Source organism: Saimiri boliviensis, chromosome 3, assembly GCF_048565385.1.
Source record: "Saimiri boliviensis isolate mSaiBol1 chromosome 3, mSaiBol1.pri, whole genome shotgun sequence".
NCBI lineage: Eukaryota > Metazoa > Chordata > Mammalia > Primates > Cebidae > Saimiri > Saimiri boliviensis.
Window position 1 is genome coordinate 107944808 of NC_133451.1, and position 23286 is coordinate 107968093.

General features: G+C 37.1%; 2 protein-coding genes across 6 annotated transcripts in view; one reads left to right on the forward strand and one right to left on the reverse strand.

Moving 5' to 3' along the window:
* The window catches only part of WDR17 (WD repeat domain 17), a 116524-nt gene extending 112497 nt beyond the window's left edge, over window positions 1–4027 (forward strand). For all 5 annotated transcript variants that reach the window (XM_039468608.2, XM_039468609.2, XM_039468610.2 and 2 more), the window contains one exon: window positions 1047–4027. In XM_039468608.2, coding sequence (XP_039324542.1) covers window positions 1047–1166 — 120 coding nt within the window. In that variant the 3' untranslated portion in view covers window positions 1167–4027. The remainder of the gene's footprint in view (window positions 1–1046) is intronic.
* Window positions 4028–5254: 1227 nt separating this feature from the next.
* On the reverse strand, window positions 5255–21511 carry SPATA4 (spermatogenesis associated 4). The gene is given in 7 exon segments (XM_003933866.4): window positions 5255–5907; window positions 5909–5969; window positions 9573–9689; window positions 18251–18471; window positions 18582–18700; window positions 19064–19193; window positions 21294–21511. Coding segments are annotated over 7 exon segments (909 nt in total). The 3' UTR covers window positions 5255–5864.
* Between the last annotated feature and the right edge of the window lie 1775 nt (window positions 21512–23286).

A 23286-nucleotide genomic window follows, 5' to 3' on the forward strand; every position in this document is an offset into this window, starting at 1 on the left:
TAGAAATGGTATACGAAGGGCAGAGAATGGCACTGATGACATATCCCCAAAATTTCATGATGTTTTTTGTTCTTCACTAAAAGTTATTGACTTTCCTAACTTCTTTGTAGCCAAACCCACATCCAGGAAAAGATCTACTAATTATCTCATATACACTGAGGCCCACATGACTGGTATAGATGGAGTCCTGTCCTGCTAGGATATTTCTATTTCAACAGAAAGTTGATGTGTTTAGGTTGCAATGGTGAAATTTCCAGTATCTACTAATAGGAAGCTGTCTACTCTACCTAGTCCTATAATGGGCTTTCCATTTTCTAGAAATAATTTGCTAACAAGTTGTATCATTTGAAATCAGACCCAGAACTCAACAGCTTTAGTACCTAATTAAGAAAACAAAATTTGTATTTTATTTTGGGTTTTTGAAATTATGCTTTTCCTTCTCAGAGCTAGGTAATATAGATTGAAAATGTTTCACATTTAGTTCTTTATAACAACCCTGGCATATATCATAAATGATGGAACTAAATTACAAATAAGCTAGAAAATCACCTGACTAATCATGTTTTAAGTTATACATACAACATAAAACAATATTCTTCATCTTCTGGAGAGCACATTTAAAGTTTCTGGCTTAAATAATTATCCCAGCTCTATTGACATAGGCTACATGATTAATATATTGAAATATATTTAAGCCTACTACTAGGCATACATGCTTTTATAGAAAAAGTAAACTTCGTGGCAATTACTAGATTAACAAAACGTATTTGTCATTGGAAGTACTATTGTATTTAAAGAGTTTAAATTAAAAAGAATTCTATTCTGACAGATATGAGGGTATAATGACAATGTTAAGACATTTAAAAATGTTTCTATATTTTGTTGCAGTTAAAAAAAACTAATTTTCTCATGTTACTAAATTTTTATTAGCATTGCCTACATATGATGGCTTTTTTTAACTGCAGTGATTCTCTTTTTGAAAGTTTAAAAATACTTTGCAAATTTGTAATCTCATCTTCTCTTTCCTCAACTCTCACTGTGTGCAGGGCCCTGTATTTTTTCTTGAAGATGGGAAATCTACTATCTCCTTGAATGATGCTTTGATGTGGGCAAAGGTGAATCCATTCTCACCGTTAGGGACTGGAATACGACTCAATCCATTCTGATAGAAGATATTTTTTCCATGCTTAATTTTTTTTAAAAAAGAAAAACTTTCATTGGTTAGTATTACCTTAATCTTGTTCAAGCACCAGAAGTTGGGAGGAGGATTGCAGGTTGGGAGATGCGGGAAATAAGTCAATTTTATTCTTTCACTTTAAAAATTAAAATATATATATAACTTAAAGGAAAAATAAATGCCTCCTTTATAAATAGCAATAGCTACGTTTGGGAAGGAGGAAACACTTAAACTATAAAGGACTGAATAAAAAGCATATAAAAGTTTCACACAGCATAAAAGCTACCAAAATATCATATTGTTGAAATATTGAAACAAATTAAATTGTGCGACACCTAGAATAGTGCTAGACATACGTTACATACTTAATGGATATTTGAATGAATATCTTGAAATATCAAAATATAAGGTGTACGCAATGATCATCAACTTAAACTTATGTTCTCCTTTATAAAATGCATAGTAAACTACTAACGTTAGCTATTTAATAAAAGTTTTCAATTATGAATTTAGTAAATATTAATAAATGGATACACAGTCAAAATACATTTTTAAAAAATTACTAGTTTTTTTATCTGAAGTTTAACTGTTCAATTGTAAAGGTGAAAGTTATATAGGCATGAAAAGAATTTAGGGTTAAAAATCACAAAATGCAGTCGACTATATATATGAAAACTTGCGTTAGGAGATAAAGTGAATATTTTAAGAGATTTGGCATGCATGGACATTAGTTTTGATTAATCCATATAATTGCACCGTATACTCTAGTCAATTTATATTAACTTTATTTAAAACACAATTTATTTGGCTGGGCGTGGTGGCTTACGCCTGTAATCCCAGCACTTTGGGAGGCCGAGGCTGGCGGATCACCTGAGGTCAGGAGTTTGAGACCAGCCTGGCCAACATGGTGAAACCCCGTCTCTACTGAAAATACAAAAATTAGCCAGACTTGGTGGCAGGCACCTGTAATCCCAGCCACTCAAGAGGCTGAGACAGGAGAATCACTTGAACCTGGGAAGCGGAGGTTGCAGTGAGCTGAGAACATGCCACTGCACTCCAGCCAGGGCAACAAAGAGTGAAACTCCATCTCAAAAAAAAAAAGGAAAAACAAACACACATGCAATTTATTTGATGAAAATTCGTTTTAAATAAATGTTTGTAAACAGATACTGGTTGAATTTTTAGATATGTCAATTTAACTTTTAAAAAGTTTTTTTTAAGTGCAAAGCTATGAAAAGGCTGATATGTGACTACATAAATTTCAGTTGGACTAGAATTCTGACTTTGAAACTTATTAAATTAATGCATACTAAAAGAACTTTGATACTCAAGTTGTTTTACGAGATTTGTAATATAGATGTTTTTGTCTGACTAAAGGGTAATCTCATATAACTAGAATATTTGTGGCTTTTATTATCTTTAAACTTGTTGCATTTAAAATGTTTTTAAAACCTTAACAAAACTTCTTAAAACTGGAAAAAAATATATATTATATATCTATGTATCATACTGATCACATAGACCACTTTTAATTCCCAAAAAGACATTACAAACTTAAATTCCATTTTATAAAAACCAGTAATAAATATTATAGAAGAGAATATATGTAACTCAGAGATGCAATGGATAATAAAAAGAGTACCTGAGAAGTATTTTTGTAAACTCTTATTAATATCCCTAACTTAAATTTTTCTCAGATGAGGAGGATTATTAACTGGCACCTATGTACTAAAAACCCCTCACTTAAAAATGGCAGTCTCAATCCTACTGTCATTGTTTTAAAATAAGCCTATCTTTTTTGTGCTTAAATACTTCAAAGGATATCATTAGGTATATAAACAATCATTACTTTCTTCTGTATTTTTAATGAATGTAGGAATATAATATTTTTATGCATACAAGATGAAAAAAATTTGCAAGTCTTTCAACACATAAATACAGTAGAAGAGCAACCCAATTTCTGTCTGATTTCTAAATTGGGTTGATCTGACCATCATTCTACTATCTTTGATTTCTACAATGTCTATATCTTATTAATTATAACTATTGGTTTTTCATAGAATTACGTCATTTGACACTGTCAATCTGTATATATTGTGCCTTAATATGAAAAACAAATTTTTTAATTTATAGAAGTATTTTATTAGATTTCATATGCATGAAACCCAAGCAAATAATATGAATTTATTTTACTATCTGAAAATGTTGATATTACCAATAATGGGGACAAATTACTTTGCAGATTTAAATATGCCTCTATAAAGGAAGAGTCTCATTAGACAGTGATTTGTAAAGCATTGGGAAAATATTTTGCCTGTAAAAGTTAGCAGTTACCACGTGGTTCACAAAATTACAACATCAAAATAGTTACATCTTGTGAAAATATATGATTTTAATGTCAATTAAGACAAATGAAATATATATGTATATATATGCACATGTATATATGAAATATGTGTATGTATGTGTATATACATATATTTCTGTGAAATTGTCCAGATATTCAGGAACATGATGGTATTGGAGCAATGACTGTATTGTGTTGTTCCTTATAACATTTATATGCTTTTGATTTTAAGTCAAAAGGTATTCTGAATATAAAGCCTCACAAATTATTTGTAAAATTTAGTGATTCATATTTAGTATATCAGTAATGTAGAAGACATCTTTATAGTCAGCTCTTAATGTTTATTGTACCAAATCTTTGAGATATCTGTACCTAAATGAAATATGTACTTTCATGCTAAAATTATATATCCTGTCTGTGCTATAATTTGGCCATGTCATTATCTAGATTTATATGTATGTATGTATTTCGGGTCCTTTAAATCTTAATAAATATTACTGTTACATTTCGATATGACATAGTTACTTGCTAAGATAAGCAGTCATCTGTTTTCCCAAAACACCATTGAAAGACCAGTGTTTCTCCATGAATGCTTGGATCAGAGTCATCAGAGGTGTGAAAGGGCTAAGCTGTCTGAGTTGTTACCCTACACAGTAACCTAGGAAAATCACTTCATTGAATTGTTCCAGAGGCTGATTCTCCACTTTAGAAACACGCACTACAATATACCCCAAAATCAGTATAAAATGGGGAAAATGCTTACTAATACAAATGCTATGTCATAGTAGCTTCTATTCCCACAAGCATTCTTTCTATTGAAAAGGTTAATTCATATAGTAGCCACTATAGCTCCTAGAAAATGTCATTGCTTCCTTCAGTCCAAGATTCTTTTTGAAGTAAATGTTTTTTTGAAGATATGCCTGTAGTGCTGGCTTCTATACACAACTCATCCTCGAGAAGCTCTTGACTACTTTGACTGTCCTTGCTATCTTCATTTACATAATCACTATGTAATGAAGCCCACAGACTATTTCGTATTTTCCACAGTCTCTATAGGTTCCACAGGATTCTTGGGCATTCACCATAGTCAGGCCTGAGTGTTTAGCTTTTTCAGGACATTGAACACAGGACCAAGGGGGACAAAGAAACTTATTATTTGACTCTTTACCCAAAACTCATCCTCTTTTCTGGATCTTCTTCATGGCTGAGCTTCAGAGACTTGTTTCTCAAACCCTTTCCAAAGAAACTATAAAGATTAAACAATTATTCTCATAATTTTGTGCTTTGGGTTGTCCCATGAGAATGTAAGGCAACAGATACGTTACTTATAGTTGTTTAAGAGATGCATTTGACCTAGATCTCTTACCTCAGATAAAACTGAATTTTGAACACATTCCCAATAAGTTACCTGTATCATCAGGGCTCTCTTAGTCTTCTTAAATAAATATTATCTATCTAAAAAGTAAAATTTAATAAGGACATCTCTCTGGAGGTAGAAGTGCTAATAAAACAGTCTGAACTTTCAAAAATGCAGAAAAACTGGTAAGTTTAGCTGGAAATTGATGTTAGTGATACTCATCTTGGAAGTCAAATGAGACTGTTAATGAGCTAGTATCAAAACATGAATAATACCAGTTAAAAATTTTCCACATATAAAATATAAAATTACCATAAATATATAAAAGATTATTAGTTTTTCAGAACATCAGTCTGCTTTTGTTTCCCTTCAGGTAGAATATGGGGCATAGAAGAAACCAGTGGGAACTTTTAAATTGAACTAAATATATTGCCAAATACCAGAACCAAATTCCAAGAAAAGTATGATTTTATTTCCCCACAGCTTGTTATCAGTAGGAGGGATGCCTATTTTTTTAATGGTTTAAGTTCAGGCTGTTCTTGGAGATGATCAAGATGTTCTATGGGCCAAAGTATAATAATCATTCAGAATAAAATTTAATAAATGTTATGTGTAAATATATAATAGGCAAAGCAGTAGCTTTTGATTTCTAGCAAGGAAAACATATTAAAAAGTAGATTCACCATTCCTACAAAATTAGGAGAAAGAACTCTTGCTCATCATGGTGAATTGTGTTTATATCTTTTAAATTATATTTGCTCATTCTGTATTAATTTATTTGATTTTGTATTTTCAACAGTGCCTGGCATAGATGTTGAATAAACAAATTGAATGGAAAAGAAATGTTCTTTAACATAATTATGGAAAAGGCACCACTCTAATTTATTTATTATTGAAACACACCCAAGACTAGGTGCTTCTGTTTCTTTAGTATGGTGAGAGATGGTGGCGTCACTTCTTCAAAGTCATTTGACAGGTGCTTTTCAAGGGTTCTTTTCCATATTTCTGATACGTTTCATAACAGTCATGAGAATGAGCTTGCTTCACGTGTATTTCTTTATGTGAATTCCCACCATTACCTATATTTGCTGGGACATTTAAATAAAATTAAAATCAATTCATGGTTATTAAATATTTATACAAGTATCAGCATACCTAATATAGCAAATCTATGCAGAATCATTGGCAACAGGTCAAAGCACAGTTAATCTGAATGCCTGGTAAACAAGAATATTTAAATCATGCGTTATAGTACTCATGGATAGAAAAAATCTGAATGTCAGCCACTTCCAAAAGTCATCAGCTGTACCTAAAAATATCCAGGGCATATTTTGGTGCATCTGATACTGAATATGACTCAACTATTCTTAGATATTGCTTCAGAAAGCAGCTGAGGCAACAGTGGCACAATTTTGTATTTAGATTTGACAAGTGTCCATGATTCATAACACAGTTTATGGAACTCTGATTACATGGAGGTATTCCAGCTAGCCACCCAGATTCTTTAGGTCACTCAGTTCTAATGGGAGGGGCCAGTGGCAACTAGGACATCTATATTCCCGGTGACCCATAATTTTTCTAGATACTAAGTTTGGGTAAACAAGTAGAGAACTTGAGTGTTATCAAAAGAAAAAAGCAAAGGTAACAACCTACCTTACAATTAATCTTGGCCACCCTATTTGATAATTAGAAGATCTTCGGGTGAACAGCCTATGATTTCACTGTCATTATATGCAATCTTAAATAGTAAAATCAAGTTAAATTCCTACAGTCTAGTGTTTTTGCATCTCCTCCTTCCATTGACTATCAAACTATGGTAGCTGACCTAAACTATTCACTCTGCTACCCTCTTAGAAACTGAAATGACGTCCTTTGAACAAATTTAGAAAAAATTATTTAATATTTAACAGTTCTCATCCATATAATTACCAAAGCTGAATTCACATCCTTCATTAATTTACTGTGTGCCTAGATTAAGAGAATCCAAATCATATCTGGAATAGGATTGAGACAAGTAAAAAAATAAATGTATGTTCACTTTCCCATCCTGATCTACCTTGTCCAGGGAAGGCTTCCATAAACCTGTCTCCTTTTCCAAGGAGAGTAAGACTATTGAGGGGAAAGCAAATCATAAAAGTGCATCCAGAGAATCATAAAAAAGAGCAGTAGAGAATAAAATGGGAGTAGTTATTTATGGCAGTTTATACATTATTAAAATTGTAAAAGCAGAAATTCATTTTACTTGGATTCCTGATCTGAAGCAATGATAGCATGCAGTTTTTCTAAAAACTTACATGTGAACCTTGAAGATTTTCAAAAACGATAACAGAAATGGGAAATACTCTTTAGCAGTTCAAATATCAACAGGCATCAGTTTTTGTCATTGGCCTATTTGCGTCTCCTTCTTACACAGGAAGGAAACCATGCTGTGACCCATGAATACTCCTTTCTACCTTTTCATTACAGGTCCCAAAGCAGGTGGGCATGCTCCTTTCCTTCCCTGGTGAAATTCAATTAATCATAAGGGAAACGAGGCAAGCATATGTTTCTAATAAGGAAAGCATATTAGAAAGTAGATTCATCGTTCCTACAAAATTGTGAGAAAGAACTCTTTACTCATCATGGTGAATGACTACAAAAACAAAATTCACCTGCAGTTTCCTTTCCATGCCTCCTGATCCCCTCCTCCCATCTCACCCCACCCTGGCTTCACCTCCCTCCCTGCTGGAACTTTCACCACAAATGTGGTGAAGGTTGAGACAAATTGAAGGAGAGGATGTAGTCCTACAATCAAAAGGTGAAACTATGGATGCATTTTACTCATTGAAACATTGCTATCCACTTCCGTTGGATTCTATTGTGCTTACTATAGCTCAGGTAGATGAAGAGTTAAAGGGGTTTTGATGGGCTGGCCTGATGTTTGGACATTTTAAAAGTATGCTCTAAGGAACTCTAGTTCTACAAGGCCATTAAGCAAAGCAAAACTAAACAGTGATGTGTGATCCGAGTTTGGAAAACGCTTCATTCTGCTCCTCTTCTGTTAGTATTTAAAATGCATATTAGCATATTAAAGATTCTGAGAAATCTAACTTTGTTTTTTTTTAAAAAAGAAACATTGGCACTGCTCTCAAGACTCCATGTAAACAAAGAATTTTATCCCCAGTGAAATCCCTCAACACTTCAGGAAACACAATCTATAGCAGAGGTCCACAAACATTTTCTATAACGGGCTGGAGAGTAAATATTTTAGGCTTTGTGGTAGGGTTGCCAGATAAAATATAGGACACCTAGTTAAATTTGAATTTCAGATGAATAATGAATAATTTTTAGTAAAAATGTGTCCTAAATATGTCCTCAAAGGTATTTGTTGCATTGCCCTGTGTTTTTATTTGCTAAATCTGGCAACTCAGCTTTCTAGGCTAGACAGTCTCTTTGGCAACTAGTCAACCCTGCTGTTGTAGGGTCAAAGCAACCAGAAGTAAGGCATATAATGAGCAGAAGCGGCTGTGTTCCCTGTCATTTATGAGTATGGGAACTTGAATTTCATAGCATTTTTTTGGTCAGGGATTACTATTTTTATTTTTATTTATTTTTTTTGAGAGGGAGTTTCACTCGTGTTGCCCAGGCTGGAGTACAACAGCCCAATCTCAGCTCACTGCAATATCCACCTCCCTGGTTCAAGTGATTCTCCTGCCTCAGCCTCTTGAGTAGCTGGGATTACAGGCTCCTATCACCACACCCAGCTAATTTTTTGTATTTTTAGTACAGATGGGGTTTCACCATATTGGCCAGGCTGGTCTCGAACTCCTGACCTCAGGTAATCCACCCACCTCGGCCTCCTGACATGCTTCGATTACAGTCGTGAGCCAGTGCACCCGGCTTGATATATATATGTTTTATTAAATCCTAGCACTTAGGGAGGCCAAGGTGGGCAGATTGCCTGAGTTCAGGAATTTGAGACCAGCCTGGGCCACACAGTGAAACCCCATCTCTACTAAAGTACAAAAAAGTAACCAGGCATGCCAGCATGCCCCTGTAGTCCCAGCTACTTGGGAGGCTGAGGCAGGAGAATCGCTTGAACCTGGGAAGTTGTAATTTCAGTGAACCGAGATCACTACACTGCACTCCAGGCTGGGCAACAGAGCAAGACTGTCTCAAAAATATATATATATATGTGTGTGTGTGTAAAAACTACTTTTAACTTGTGGACTATACAAAAACAGACAGCAGGCTGAATTTGGACCATGGGCTACAGTTTGCTGTAATATAAATGCTTTCTAAACTAAAAGGGTTTAATCAAGTGACTTTTTGTAATACAACTGACTGAGAAGTCTAGGTATGCAAGTATCTATATCTGTCTCAGGGCTGACTGACTCATATTCCAGCTACTGAAGAACTGAGCTTTGAACTCTAATGAGTCTGACATGTTTCAGACCCACCTATTTAAGCATAAATCAGGACCCAAATGGATCTAATAGCAGCAGGTTAGGGAGGGATCAGCGGCTTAGCAGACCACATGTTCCCTTCATTTACCAAAAATAACTGCATACCAATGTCATTGAGAGTGTAGAACTGAATGTTGACAACAACATTTTAACTATTTAACTGTTTTTTTTTTTAAATTTTAATTGAACAAAGTCAAGCAAAAAAAAAAAAAAAATCATTTTAAGAAGCCAAGAGTTAAAACTTACGTAAAACTGGGGCAACTCTTCCCTTTGAAACCTTTGAATGGTATCGGTGCTTAGAGGCTTGGACAGGAAGGTGATTGAGAGTTGCTTCTCCCACTGTTGGTTTCACATCAAACCATTCTGTAAAATATGAAAACAAAAGTTATTTCTTAAAAGCCATAATGACCATTGTCAAAACAAGATGCCATAATTTTTAAATTAGGTAAATTATTTAAATATCTGTTTATCATATTCGTTAGTGTGAATACATAGGTTAATAATCCCTCCACACGTTGCTCACAATACATTTAATACACAAAATAGTTGCTTTAAAGGTAATATGTTTATGTTCCCATTAGTCTCTGGTAAGTTTTTATTCAGTTATAACGTATGCACAGAAAGGTAAACAAACAATAAGTGTAATTCACTCCAATGAATTTTTGGAGTGAATGCACCTAGGGTACCATCACCCAGATTAAGAAATGATGTATTACCAGTACCCCAAAGTCCTCTCATGTCTTTCCAAGACAGTATCCTAAAAGGAAAACGCTATTCTGACTTCTGTCATCGTAGGTTTTAGTTGTTTTTATATTTGATAAAAGCATACAGTATCTATTTCATTTTGCAAACATTTTATACTATAAAAATTGTGAATTAAAATTATTTCCATGTTTCCCATATTTCTTTTTAACTAATCCTGTAAACTGAAATACTTGGGCCATTTCCTTATGCTTCTAAAGATGACTTCCTCCTCACTGAGGCTTGAAGAAGTTTCTAAGGTAATTCCTACTCACCAGTCATGCTCTATCAACACTAAACACAGCTCTGGTCAGCAACATTCCCAGAACGATAATTATCACAATTAATTACTTTGGCCACAAATGAGAAACATTTAAAATCAGCAGTCTCAGGAATCAAGGCTGGGGAAAGAATACTATATTCAAGAACTGGAAGAGTTGAGATGATCTGTGGCTAAGGAGAAAAATGTTTTCAAAAGACAACAGAGATACAGGTTAGTTTTCTGCAAAGATAGACTTTTAAACAGAAAAGTGAAGATAATGATGTCTGATTTGTGGTGTTAAAATATAACTGGGCAGAACTAAAATGCTAGACAAGAAAACAGCTGAAGGGAGGTGGAGGGTGGCAGGGAGGGATCAGTGCCACAGTGTTCTGAGGTCCTCATAGTTTCAGGAAGAGAGTAAAGATATTAATTTTAGACTGAGACAAATAGCATGCTAAAATTTATAGATTAGCACTAAAAGAGTAGAGATTTAAAATGTTCAAAATTAGTGAGAAAAAATTATTTAGCCCAAAAGAAGAAAAGACAGGTAAGATGAAAACAAGAAACAGAAAAAGAAAAAAGAAAAAAAAAAACCTCAAAATAGTATGTTAGATATGAATACATATATAACAATGGGCAGTATTAATACATTCATAATAAAACTTGCTGTAAATGAAACAGCAACAGAAAACTTCATAGAAGAACAAATTTTAGGACTTTACAAAGTATCAACAATTATAAAACAATAATAATCAAGACAAGGGCTGGACACTATGGCTAACGCCTGTAATCCCAGCTGTTTGGGAGGCTGAGGCTGGTAGATCACGAGGTCAGTAGTTCAAGACCAGTCTGGCCAACATAGTAAAACACCGTCTCTACTAAAAATACGAAAAATTAGCCAGGTGTGGTGATGTGCTCCTGGCTACTCGGGAGCCTGAGGCAGGAGAATCCTGTGAACCCAAGAGGTGGAGGCTGCAGTAAGCCGAGATCACGCCACTACACTCCAGCCTAGGTGGCAGTGCAAGACCCCATCTCAAAAAATATAAATAACAAGACAAGATGCTGAAGTGATACACATGTAGACAAAGTTGAATAGAAAGCTCAGAAACAGACCCATACATACACAAATAGTGAAACATGAGAGGGCATCACAAATAAGTGGGGAAAGAATAGACTACTCAAAATATGGAGCTGACATAAAAAAGGATGAGTTCGTGTCTTTTGCAGGGACATGGTTGAAGCTGGAAACCATCATTCTCAGCAAACTGACACAAGAACAGAAAATCAAACACCACATCACGCCTGAGGGGAGAGAGATCCAAGATGGCTGATCACTAGCAGCTCGGGATTGTAGCTCCCACTGAAAGCGCAAAGAAGGAGAGGACGCCACACCTTCACATGAATTCTTGTTGCTCACGCACCAGGAGATTCCCAGCGGAGGAGCCCCACGGGTCGCCAGCGCGACTCTTGTGACCGGCGAGGCGGTTTTGCCGGCGCCTCGGAGCGTCGGTTCTCGGTGCAGAGTCGGAAAAGCACCATCAATCTTAACGCCGCTGATTTAGTCGGTGCAGTGGGTTGCTCAGATTTCGGCGCTGAGAATCAGTAAGTTGGACGTCCACTCAGAAACCCAATTACAAAGACGGTAATTATAAAGACCACAGATGGATAAATCTACAACGAAGGGAAGAAAACGGTCAAAAAAGGCTGAGAATACCCAAGATCAGAACGCCTCTTCCTCAGCAGGGGATCCCAGTTCCTCATCAGCAACGAAACAAGGCTTGATGGAGAACGAGTGTGTCCCAATTACAGAAGCAGGCTTCAAAACGTGGATAATAAGATACTTCTGTGAATTAAAAGAACTTGTTATAACACAATCTAAAGAAACTAAGAACTTTGAAAAAAGGTTTGACGAAATGTCAACAAGAATACAAAATTTAGAGAGGAAAATAAGTGAATTGATGGAGCTGAAAAACACAATACGAGAACTACGTGAAGTATGCACAAGTTTTAACAGCCGAATTGATCAAGCAGAAGAAAGGATATCAGAGGTCGAAGATCAACTCAATGAAATAAAACAAGAAGACAAGACGAGAGAAAAAAGGATAAAAAGGAACGAGCAAAGTCTCCAAGAAATATGGGACTATGTGAAAAGACCTAATCTACGCTTGATAGGTGTACCTGAATGTGACGAAGAGAATGAATCCAAGCTGGAAAATACGCTTCAGGACATTATTCAGGAAAATTTTCCCAGCCTAGTAAGGCAGGATAATATTCAACTCCAGGTAATACAGAGAACACCACAGAGATATTCCTCAACAAGAGCAACTCCAAGGCACATAATCGTCAGATTCACCAGGGTTGAAATGAAGGAGAAAATACTAAGGGCAGCCAGAGAGAAAGGTCAGGTTACCCACAAAGGGAAGCCTATCAGACTTACAGCAGATCTCTCAGCAGAAACCCTACAAGCCAGAAGAGAGTGGGGGCCAATATTCAACATCCTTAAAGAAAAGAACTTTCAACCCAGAATTTCACATCCAGCCAAGCTAAGCTTCACATGTGAAGGAAAAATAAAGTTTTTTGTGAATAAGCAAGCACTCAGAGATTTCATCACCACCAGGCCTGCTTTGCAAGAGCTTCTGAAAGAACCACTACACATATGAAAGGAACAAACAGTATCAGCCTTTCTAAAAAAATTATCAAAAAGAGCATCAATATAATGAAGAATTTACATCAACTAATGGACAAAATAGCCAGCTAATGACAGTATTAAACTCACATATATTATTATTAATTCTAAATTTAAATTGACTAAATCCCCCAATCCAAAGACAGGCAATTTGAATGAAAAACTAAGACCCATCAGTGTGCTGCATCCAGATCCATCTCACATTCAAGGATGCACAAAGACTCTAAACAAGGGATGGAGAGGGATTTACCAACCGAACAGAGAGCTAAAATAAATGAATAAAGGGCAGAGGTTACAATTGAGCAACGGAGATCAGAAGAAACAAAGAAGGACATTATATAATGATAAAAGGATCAATGCAACAACAAGAAGAGCTAAAGATCCTAAATGTATACGCACCCAATACAGGAATACCTAGACATACAGGACTTATAAAGAGACTTGGACTCCCACATAATAATAGTGGGAGACTTCAACATTAATATTAGACAGATCAATGAGACAGAAAATTAACAACGATATTCAGGTCTTGAACTCAGATCTGGAACAAGTAGATGTGATTAACATTTATAGAACTCTCCACTTTGAATATACAAAATATATACTCTTATCAGTACTACATCATATCAATTTAGAAGTTTAAATGAAAAAAAAAAAAAATCAAACACCACATGTTCTTACTCATAAGTGGAAGCTGAACAATGAGAACACCTGGACACAGGGAGGGGAACGTCATACACCAGGGCCTGTCAGGGGGTGGGAGGACAGGGGAGGAGTCACATTAGGAGAAATACATAATGTACAGACAGGGTGATGGATGCAGCAGATCACCATGGCACATGTATAGCTATGTAAAAAACTTGCATGTTCTCCACATGTACCCCAGAACTTAAAGTATAATAATTTTTAAAAAGCAAATATATATACATACATATATATATGGAGCTGAGACAATTGGTTCTTCATATGGATTGCAGATAAAGTAAGACCTTAAATGTTTTCACTTTAATCAATTTAAACCTTAAAAGGTTTCACTTTAATCAATTTAAACATAGGAGGATACATTTATAATCTCATGATAGGAACAGTGTTAACTGTGAAGCTTGTATTCAATTTTCATTCCTGCCATAACAAATTACCACAAATATCATGACTTAAAACAGTCATTTTTATCTCACAGTATAGAAATCTGGGTCCTGTATTTAGAGTCTGACAAGGCTGAAAGCAAAGTATTGGCAGGGCTGCATTCCTTTCTGCAAGTTCTGGGGATGAATCTTCCAGGCTGACTCAGCTTGTTGGCAGAATGCAATTTCTTATGTTTGCAGGACTGAGGCCCCTGCTTTTTGCCCGGCTGTCAGCCCAGGGTCATTCTTTGCTCCTGGAAGCTGCACCAGATACCTTCTCATGCTTTCCGTGTCATCCCCTGCAGCAATAGCAGGTTGAGACCCTATCACACTCCCCACCTCTTCCTTCTCCTTCTGCTGCATCTGTCTGATTCCAGCTGAAGAAAGATCTCTGCTTCTAAAGATTTGTGTGATTAGGTCAGGTCTGCCTGAATAAGCCAGCATGCAGTCCCTATCTTAAGGTCTATAACTTTAATTACATCTGCAAAGTCTGTTTTGCCGTGTAAAGTAACATATTCCCAGGTTTCAGGGATTAGAACATGGATAGCATGGGGACTCATTCTGCCTACTACAAAGTTTCATAAAATCAACTAAAGTTCAAAATATATATGAATGAAATAAAAAATAATATATAAATAGTAGGTATAGGTAAATGAAATAAAGAATAATATAAAACAGCAAATGGAAACTCTGACGGTTGAGAGTTTCACAGCAAACACAGCTGAACCTGGTAAGGTCTAGCTCTGTCGGGGAGGGGTGTCCACCAAAGGAAAACAAAGAAGCAGAAATAACATCATTACCAGCAAGCTGGACGTCCACTTAGAGACTCAATCTGAAAGTCAGCAATTACAAAGATGACAGGTGGATAAATCCACAAAGATGGGAAGAAATCAGCGCAAAAAGGCTGAAGAAACACCCAAAATCAGAATGCCTCTCCTCCTTCAGGGGATCACAACTCCTCATCAGCAAGGAAACAAGGCATGATGGAGAATGAGTGTCATGAATTGTCAGAATCAGGCTTCAGAAGGTGGATAATAAGAAATTTCTGTGAGCTAAAAGAACATGTTCTAACCCAATGCAAAGAAACTAAGAACCTTGAAAAAAGGTTTGACGAAATGCTAATGAGAATAGACAATTTAGAGAGGAATATAAGTGAATTAATGGAGCTGAAAAACACAATACGAGAACTTCGCAAACTATGCACAAGTTTTAACAGTCAAATTGACCAAGCAGAAGAAAGGATATCAGAGGTAGAAGACCAACTCAATGAAATAAAACGAGAAGACACGATTAGAGAAAAAAGGGTAAAAAGGAATGAGCAAAGTCTCCAAGAAATATGGGACTGTGTGAAAAGACCTAATTTACATTTGATAGGTGTACCTGAATGTGACGAAGAGAATGAATCCAAGCTGGAAAATATTCTTCAAGATATTCAGGAAAACTTTTCCAACCTAGCAATGCAGGACAATATTCAACTCCAGGTAATACAGAGACCACCACAAAGATACCCCTCAAAAGAGCAACCCCAAGGCACATAATCATCAGATTCACCAGGGTTGAAATGAAGGAGAAAATGCTAAGGGCAGCCAGAGAGAAAGGTCAGGTTACCCACAAAGAGAAGCCTATCAGACTCACAGAAGATCTCTCAGCAGAAACCCTACAAGCCAGAAGAGAGTGGGGGCCAATATTTAATATCCTTAAAGAAAAGAACTTTCAACCTAGAATTTCATATCCAGCCAAACCAAGCTTCATAAGTAAAGGAAAAATAAAATCTTTTGTGAACAAGCAAGTACTCAGAGATTTCATCACCACCAGGCCTGCTTTACAAGAGCTTCTGAAAGCAGCACTACACATAGAAAGGAACAACCAGTATCAGCCACTCCAAAAATATACCAAAAGGTAAAAAGCATCAACATAATGAACAATCTACATCAACTAATGGGCAAAACAGCCAGCTAGCATTAAATGACAGTATTAAACTCACATATATTAATATTAATCCTAAATTTAAATCGACTGAATGTCCCAATCAAAAGATACAGACAGGCAAATAGGATAAAAAGCCAAAACCCATCAGTATGCAGCATCCAGACCCATCTCACATGCAAGGATACACAAAGACTCAAAACAAAGGGATGGAGGAAGATTTACCAACCAAATGGAGAGAAAAAATAAATAAAAATAAAAAGCAGGAGTTGCATTCTCACCTCCGATAAAATAGATTTTAAAGCAACAAAGATCAAAAGAGGCAAAAAAGGACAATACATAATGGTAAAAGGATCAATGCAACAAGAAGAGCTAACGATCCTAAATATATACACACCCAATACAGGAGCACCCAGATACAGAAGACAAGTTCTTAATGACTTATAAAGAGACTTAGACTCCCACAAAATAATAGTGGGAGACTTTAACATCAGATTGTCAATATTAGACAGATCAATGAGACAGAAAATTAACAAGGATATCTAGGACTTGAACTCAGACCTGGAACAAGTAAACTTAATTAACATTTACAGAAATCTCCACTCCAAATCTACAAAACACACATTCTTCTCAGTACCACATCACACCTACTCTAAAAGTGACTACGTAATTGGAAGTAAATCACTCCTCAGTAACTGCACAGCATTTCAAAGGTTTAAATGAAATATTGGCTGGCTGCTTGTTGGTTATTTTCTTCCCTTATTCCTTCCTGTCTCCATTGTTAAGCACAATTATTGGCATAAAAGAGGTTTTCAATACCCATTTTTAGACTGCATTCTAGCCTGGGCAATAGAGCAAGACTCCCGTTCTCTCTCCCTCTTTCTCTTCTTTCTTTCTCTCTTTCATTCTTGTTTTCCTTTCTTTCTTTTTCTCTTTCTTCCCCCCCCCAAAAAAAAGAATGATATATGGATAGAATGTATAGATTTTTAAATCAAGGAAATTATAAACAAAGGCAGCAGGATGGTAGTTACTCTTGGAGGGGAATGTGGCAAATGCAGTCTGAGGACACAAAGTGGAAAGTAAAGGCTTCAGTGATGCTCTATTTGTTAACTTGCATAGGGATATACAAATGTCTTTCCATCGTTATTAGTCTTCCTTAAATTGTATATTATATACACACCTGTGTGATAAATATCACAGCAAAATGATAATGTTTGAAAACATGCAACATGTTTCAATGTAAAACTCTCCTTATTAATAACCTGAATTATGTCTTTATTCATGAACTCGTGAGTAGAGCCAGAGGCGAGAAAAATCAAGAAAGAGAAAACAAAATATAAGAGACGGAAGGATGGATGGCGTAAGGGAGAACAAAACCTAACACATCCATCTCACAATGTTAGGAGATGTTAAAATTGGTGCTCTCCTCTCTTGCTAGAAAACAGACAGAAGATGGTTTTCTTCAGACAAAGTTCACAAGGGAGAGGAACCCTAATGACGTACATCTGCTTCTTTTCCCAAATGTTTGGGTGCCACAGAAATGATGTGGTCTCTTGATTCCAGACAATCAAATCTTACCTAAGATTTCAATACATTAGTGGTATATCCTGAGTAACTGCTAGAAAAACAAAAAAAGATAGAGTGAAAATTCAATGACTTTGCCACCTGCCAGTGATTCTGGCAAATGCAGATGGCAAATGCTTTGTTTGGGTACTTACAGGATGATTTCAGTGATACCTCTGGAAAGTTGCCATGATCGCTCCAATCTGCTCTGCCATTTACATCCCAACAAGCCCGCTATGGAAAGGTTAACATTCTCCACACTGCAGACAGCATCCACAGTGAATCCTGATAATCCAGGCTTTTCCCAAGGGATAAGTGTCCTGATTAACTCTCAAACTCATTAGTTACTTGGCATGTGAACTTATTTCCTGTGCAAGTTGACATGAGTTTTTCATATACATATACTTTTTTCTAAAAAGAAGTGTCTGTGTATTGTGTTAACCTATGCCTTCATCAAAAAGATTGAATTATAAACCACTCCAATGCTAATAAATCATTCCACTTCTAGCATTAAAGAAGTAATTTCCCTTTAAACCAATTACAGAAGACATTTCTTTCATCTGTGCTCAAGAATAGCTTGACAGAACTTGGAAGAACTCAGCTGTTTCCAAGGAAAACTCACCTGGATTCAATTTTCTGCCTAATTTTCTTTGTAACATATGTAAAAGGGTGAGGAACTCTACTTTAAGTTCGTTGCTCAGCTTGTTGGGATTGCTTAGTAATTCTGATAATCTAATGTTATCTTTAATAGACTTTGAAAGTGTAGACCTGGAAACCAGGGGTAAACGCATCTGGTAACTACAGTCTGTGAAATTCACAAAGTCATCATGGATACTTTTAATTCTGGAAAGAAAAAATAAAATACTGTTGACAAGCAACATTTTAGTAATGAGATTTACATTATCAAAAGTTTCACGTTAAATTGCATTACTAGGAAATTTCAAAGAACTTACTCTCGATGTGTTAATAAAGTGTAAACCTCTTGTATCAGTATTTCAGGTACTCCCACTTTACAATGAATTGTTCCATAGATTAGTTCTTTTGGTAATTTAAATTTTTTTCTTGCCAGGAACTTTAATAGTAGAAAGAAAATATTTTTATCATAAGCAATTCTATAAAAATCTACAAGTACTATGAATCCACTTTAATCGCCCTTTTATTTACCTATCAACTAATTTTCTGTGTTTAACACTTTGCCTTTTAAAAGATGATATTCAGCAGGAAAACCAATCAGCATATAAAGAGATTATGCTCAGTTTCATAAGTGACTCATGACATAAACAGTTGGAATTTAATAAACTTTGTGACACACAGGAGCAAGCTGCCAACTCAGTATCACAGTCACATACATACATGTAGAGATCCAGGAAATTAGGATGGCACACTTTAAAACAAACATCTTAACAATTAAAAGTGTAAATGTTTGCTAACATACCTTCTCCAACTGTGCCCAGTTATCCAACTTGACTTTTAAAGAGGTCCCATTTTCAAAGGATGATATTTTAAGTTCCCAGGGGTAATATATACAGAATATTTCTGCAATTAGGAAGCCATTTGAAAAGTCTCTGATCCACGGCAATTAGAAAATGAAATAAAGTATAATTAATTATGCAGCTTGTATTATTTTATAATTAACACCAGTCTAATATTCCATCCTAAAAATATCCTGTAAAAGCAATGTTGTTGGATTATTGCTCTGAGGAGGACCTACCACACAATTTTGCTAAGATTATGTACATATCAAAGACTTTGGTGTTCTTGTGATGAACCCAAAGTGTTAATTTGTATTGAATCTGCATTTCAACAAGATCCCCAGGTGATTCATATGCACATTAAAATTTCAGAGGCATCTTTGTAAGGAATACTGAAGACAAGTTAGTACACTAGTTCCCTGCTTATCTGCAGTTTTGCTTTCTGCAGTTTCAGGTACCTGGGGTCAACCACAGTCAGAAAACATTAAATGGAAAATTCAAGAAATAGTTTGTAACTTTTTTTTTTTTTTTGAGACGGAGTTTCGCTCTTGTTACCCAGGCTGGAGTGCAATGGCACGATCTCGGCTCACCGCAACCTCCGCCTCCTGGGTTCAGGCAATTCTCCTGCCTCAGCCTCCTGAGTAGCTGGGATTACAGGCACGTGCCACCATGCCCAGCTAGTTTTATTGTATTTTTAGTAGAGACGGGGTTTCACCATGTTGACCAGGATGGTCTCGATCTTTCGGCCTCGTGATCCACCCGCCTCGGCCTCCCAAAGTGCTGGGATTACAGGCTTGAGCCACCGCGCCCGGCCATAGTTTGTAACTTTTAAATTGTTCTCTGTTTGGTGCAGTGTGATGAAATCTCCCTGCCTGCTCTGTGTTGCCTGAGATGTGAAACCTCCCTTTGTCCAGAGTCTCCATGCCGTGGACTTTCAGTCACCTTTTAATTATCAGATCAATTGTACAGCATGACACACTGTGTGCAAGTCACCCTAATTTTGCTTCATAATGGCCCCAAAGTGCAAGAGTAGTGATGCTGGTGATTCAGATACGCCAAAGAGAAACCATAAAGTTCTTCCTTTCGGTGAAAAGATGGAAGTTCTTAACTTAATAGAAAGTGGTAAGAATGGTTAGAATGATAAGAATGAATCTTGTATCCCTCAAATATAAAGAAAAAGGAATTAGTGATAGTTTTGTCATCACACCTCAAACTGTAAAACTTTCAGCCACAGTGTGTGGTAAGTGCTTAGTTAAGATTTTTTAAAAGGCCTGAAATTTGTGGATGGAAGACATAAACAGAAATGTGTTCTGACAGAGGATTCTGTAGTATCCCCGGTTTCAGGCATCCACTGGGGATCTTGGAACCTAAGCCTCTCTGATAAGGAGCGACTACTTGAAACCAGGGCTCTGTAAAAGAAAACATTCATTGCCTTAATTTTTATAGAATTTAGTTTACATTCCCAGAGCAAATATTAACTGCCAGTTAGGTACAAAGTGCCAACTTTAAAAACTTGTTGATAACTCTCAAACTAGATGCCATCTCTGACAGAGGGTAAAATGATCCTTACTATTTTTTTTTTTTTTTTTTTTTTTTTTTTTTTTTTTTTTGAGACAGAGTCTTGTTCTGCCACCCAGGCCGGAGTGCAGCAGCACAATCTCTGCTCACTGCAACCTCCACCTCCTGGTTCAAGCGATTCTCCTGCATCAACCTCCTGCGTAGCTGTGATTATAGGTACCCACCACCGCCGCCTGCAAATTTTTGTATTTTTAGTAGAGACAGGGTTTCACCCCGTTCACCAGGCAGGTATTGAACTTCTGACTTCAGGTGATCCACCTGCCTCGGCCTCTCCAAGTGCAGGGATTACAGGCGTGAGTAACTGCGCCCGGTCATCAGCACCAGTATTAATGCCCAATGTCACTAAAGAAAAAGCTTTGACTATCTTAATATTTTTGTAGTCACCAAAGCATTCTATAATACACTTTAATGATTACTTGATTAATTGAATAAACAAAACGCTTCGTGATATTTTGTTAAAGTCTTACTCCCTAATAGTGTTTCCGTGTGTATGCGTGGGTAGGGGGGGTCTGGATTTGAAACATAAGCCTGGCCAGGGTAGGCAACCTGAGGCCTGGCAGGCGGTAGAAAGAAGGCCGGGCGCCCACTGAGGGGGCCTAGGCCTGGCTTCAGCACCTGTTGATGTTCCTGGGGAAGAAGCTGAGATCCAGACCCTGGAGCCAACGCAGAACGGAAGGAGACAGGTGGGAGCTCTTCGGTGTATGCGGATAGACCAGACACTTCTTAGGCCTCCCTCGGGTGGGAGCTGCTAGCTGAGGCGAAAGTGACGTTGACTTGGCGAGAGCTGCCGCCGGCGGTGTCAAATACCCTTTCCCCTGGCCACCTGCGGCCATGACGCTTTCCGGGTTGCTAGGCAACAGCAGGAGGCGGGGCGGGGTCTTCGAGCGCGCGGGGCGGGGTCTTCGAGCGCGGGGCGGGGTCTTCGAGCGCGCGGGGCGGGGTCTTCGAGCGCGCGGGGTGGCCTCGAGGCGCAGGGCGGAGTCTTAAGGGGCGAGACCTCAGCGCCTGCGCAGGCGCAGTCGCCGCCCGGGCTTGCACTTGACTCGGGTTTTGGACCGCGGAGTTCTGCATTGAAGAACGCGAAGCTGTGGCCCTAGCGGTATGGCGGAGGTCTGGGGAGTCTAAACCCCGAGCGGAGCTTTCAACCTCGGATTTAGTTGGCCTCACCATGAACCGATTTAGAGCTTCTTTTTCTTTGATGTCGTTGTTCATAAGTTTTCTATTTTAAATATTGTTGGTTTCTGCCCAGCCACAGTTCTGTTTTCAATCCTCCAGTTTGAGCAATGGTTTGAGAAGACTCCAGAGGCCAACGATAGTTTTTGGGAATTGGAAGAGAGAGGGGGAAAATAATCTTTAAAATGGAAATGAATGTCCACAAAATTTAACATAACTAACTCCTTAATTACTGCATTATTTGTAAACGTTAATATTTGAAAACGGTTTGTAGGTTAGATTTTCGCCCTGAACCAAAGTGTTCTAGTGGGCATAATTCATCAATGCAACAAATACGTATTGAGTCTGTATTATGTGCCAGGCACCCATCTAGTCACTTGGGATCTGTCAGTGAATACAATGAAAACGACTGCAAAGTTGGCATAGGCAATTATAAATATTTATGTAAACACAATTCTTAAAATCCTTTAAACATTTTACGGCCTTTTTTTTTTTTTTTTTTTCTTGGCTTGGCCTGGCTTGAGATTTACATGCCTGTAATCCCAGCACTTTGGGTGGTGGAGGCTGGAGGATTACTTGAGCTCAGGAGTTCAAGACCAGACTGGGCAACACAAGGTGGAGACTCTTTTGCCACAAAAAAATAAAAAATATAAATTGCTGGTGTGTGGTGATGCATGCCTGTAGTCCCAAGCACTCCAGATGCTGAAATGGCAGGATCACTTGAGCTCAGGAGCTTGAGGCTGCAGAGAGCCAGGTGACAAAGTGGGGCCCTGTGGATGCATACACATGGTAGAATATGGGATGGATCTTGATAATGACTATATAATTTTAATGTTTATTCATATATATGTTTATTAATAAAGTAAACCAATGTGTTCTGTATGTAGTTAAGAGAGAAAACCAAAACTGAAATATATTCATATTTTCTGTTAGCCAAAAAATGTTTACAGAATGAATTAATCATTCATTAAAATTCCATAAACTTATTTTGAGGAACTATCCTGAGGTATGTGCTAGATCTTCATTATCCAATATGGTAGCCACTAGCCACATGTGGCCATTTAAACTTAAATAAATTCAGTTCCACTGGCTACATTTCACTTGCTCAATAGCCATATGTGGTTAGTGGCTGCCATGTTGGATAGCACAGACACAGCACTTTTCCATCACGACAGGAATTTCAATTGAACAGTTCTGTACACCAGACCATTTGTAAGAGATACAGAGATATAAATAACAGTGAAAAGATTGCATACGCTGAAAAGCTCTGTCATGGTAAAAACACATTAGCGCCAGAAAAGAAGCAAACATTTTGGCCTGGCGCAGTGTAAGAAGTCCTCTCAAAAGAGATGATCATTAATTTGGATCTTATCAGGTGGTATTTTAAGCTGGTTAACCTGAAAGCTTTGAATAGCTGGTTCTACTGTGAAAGGAA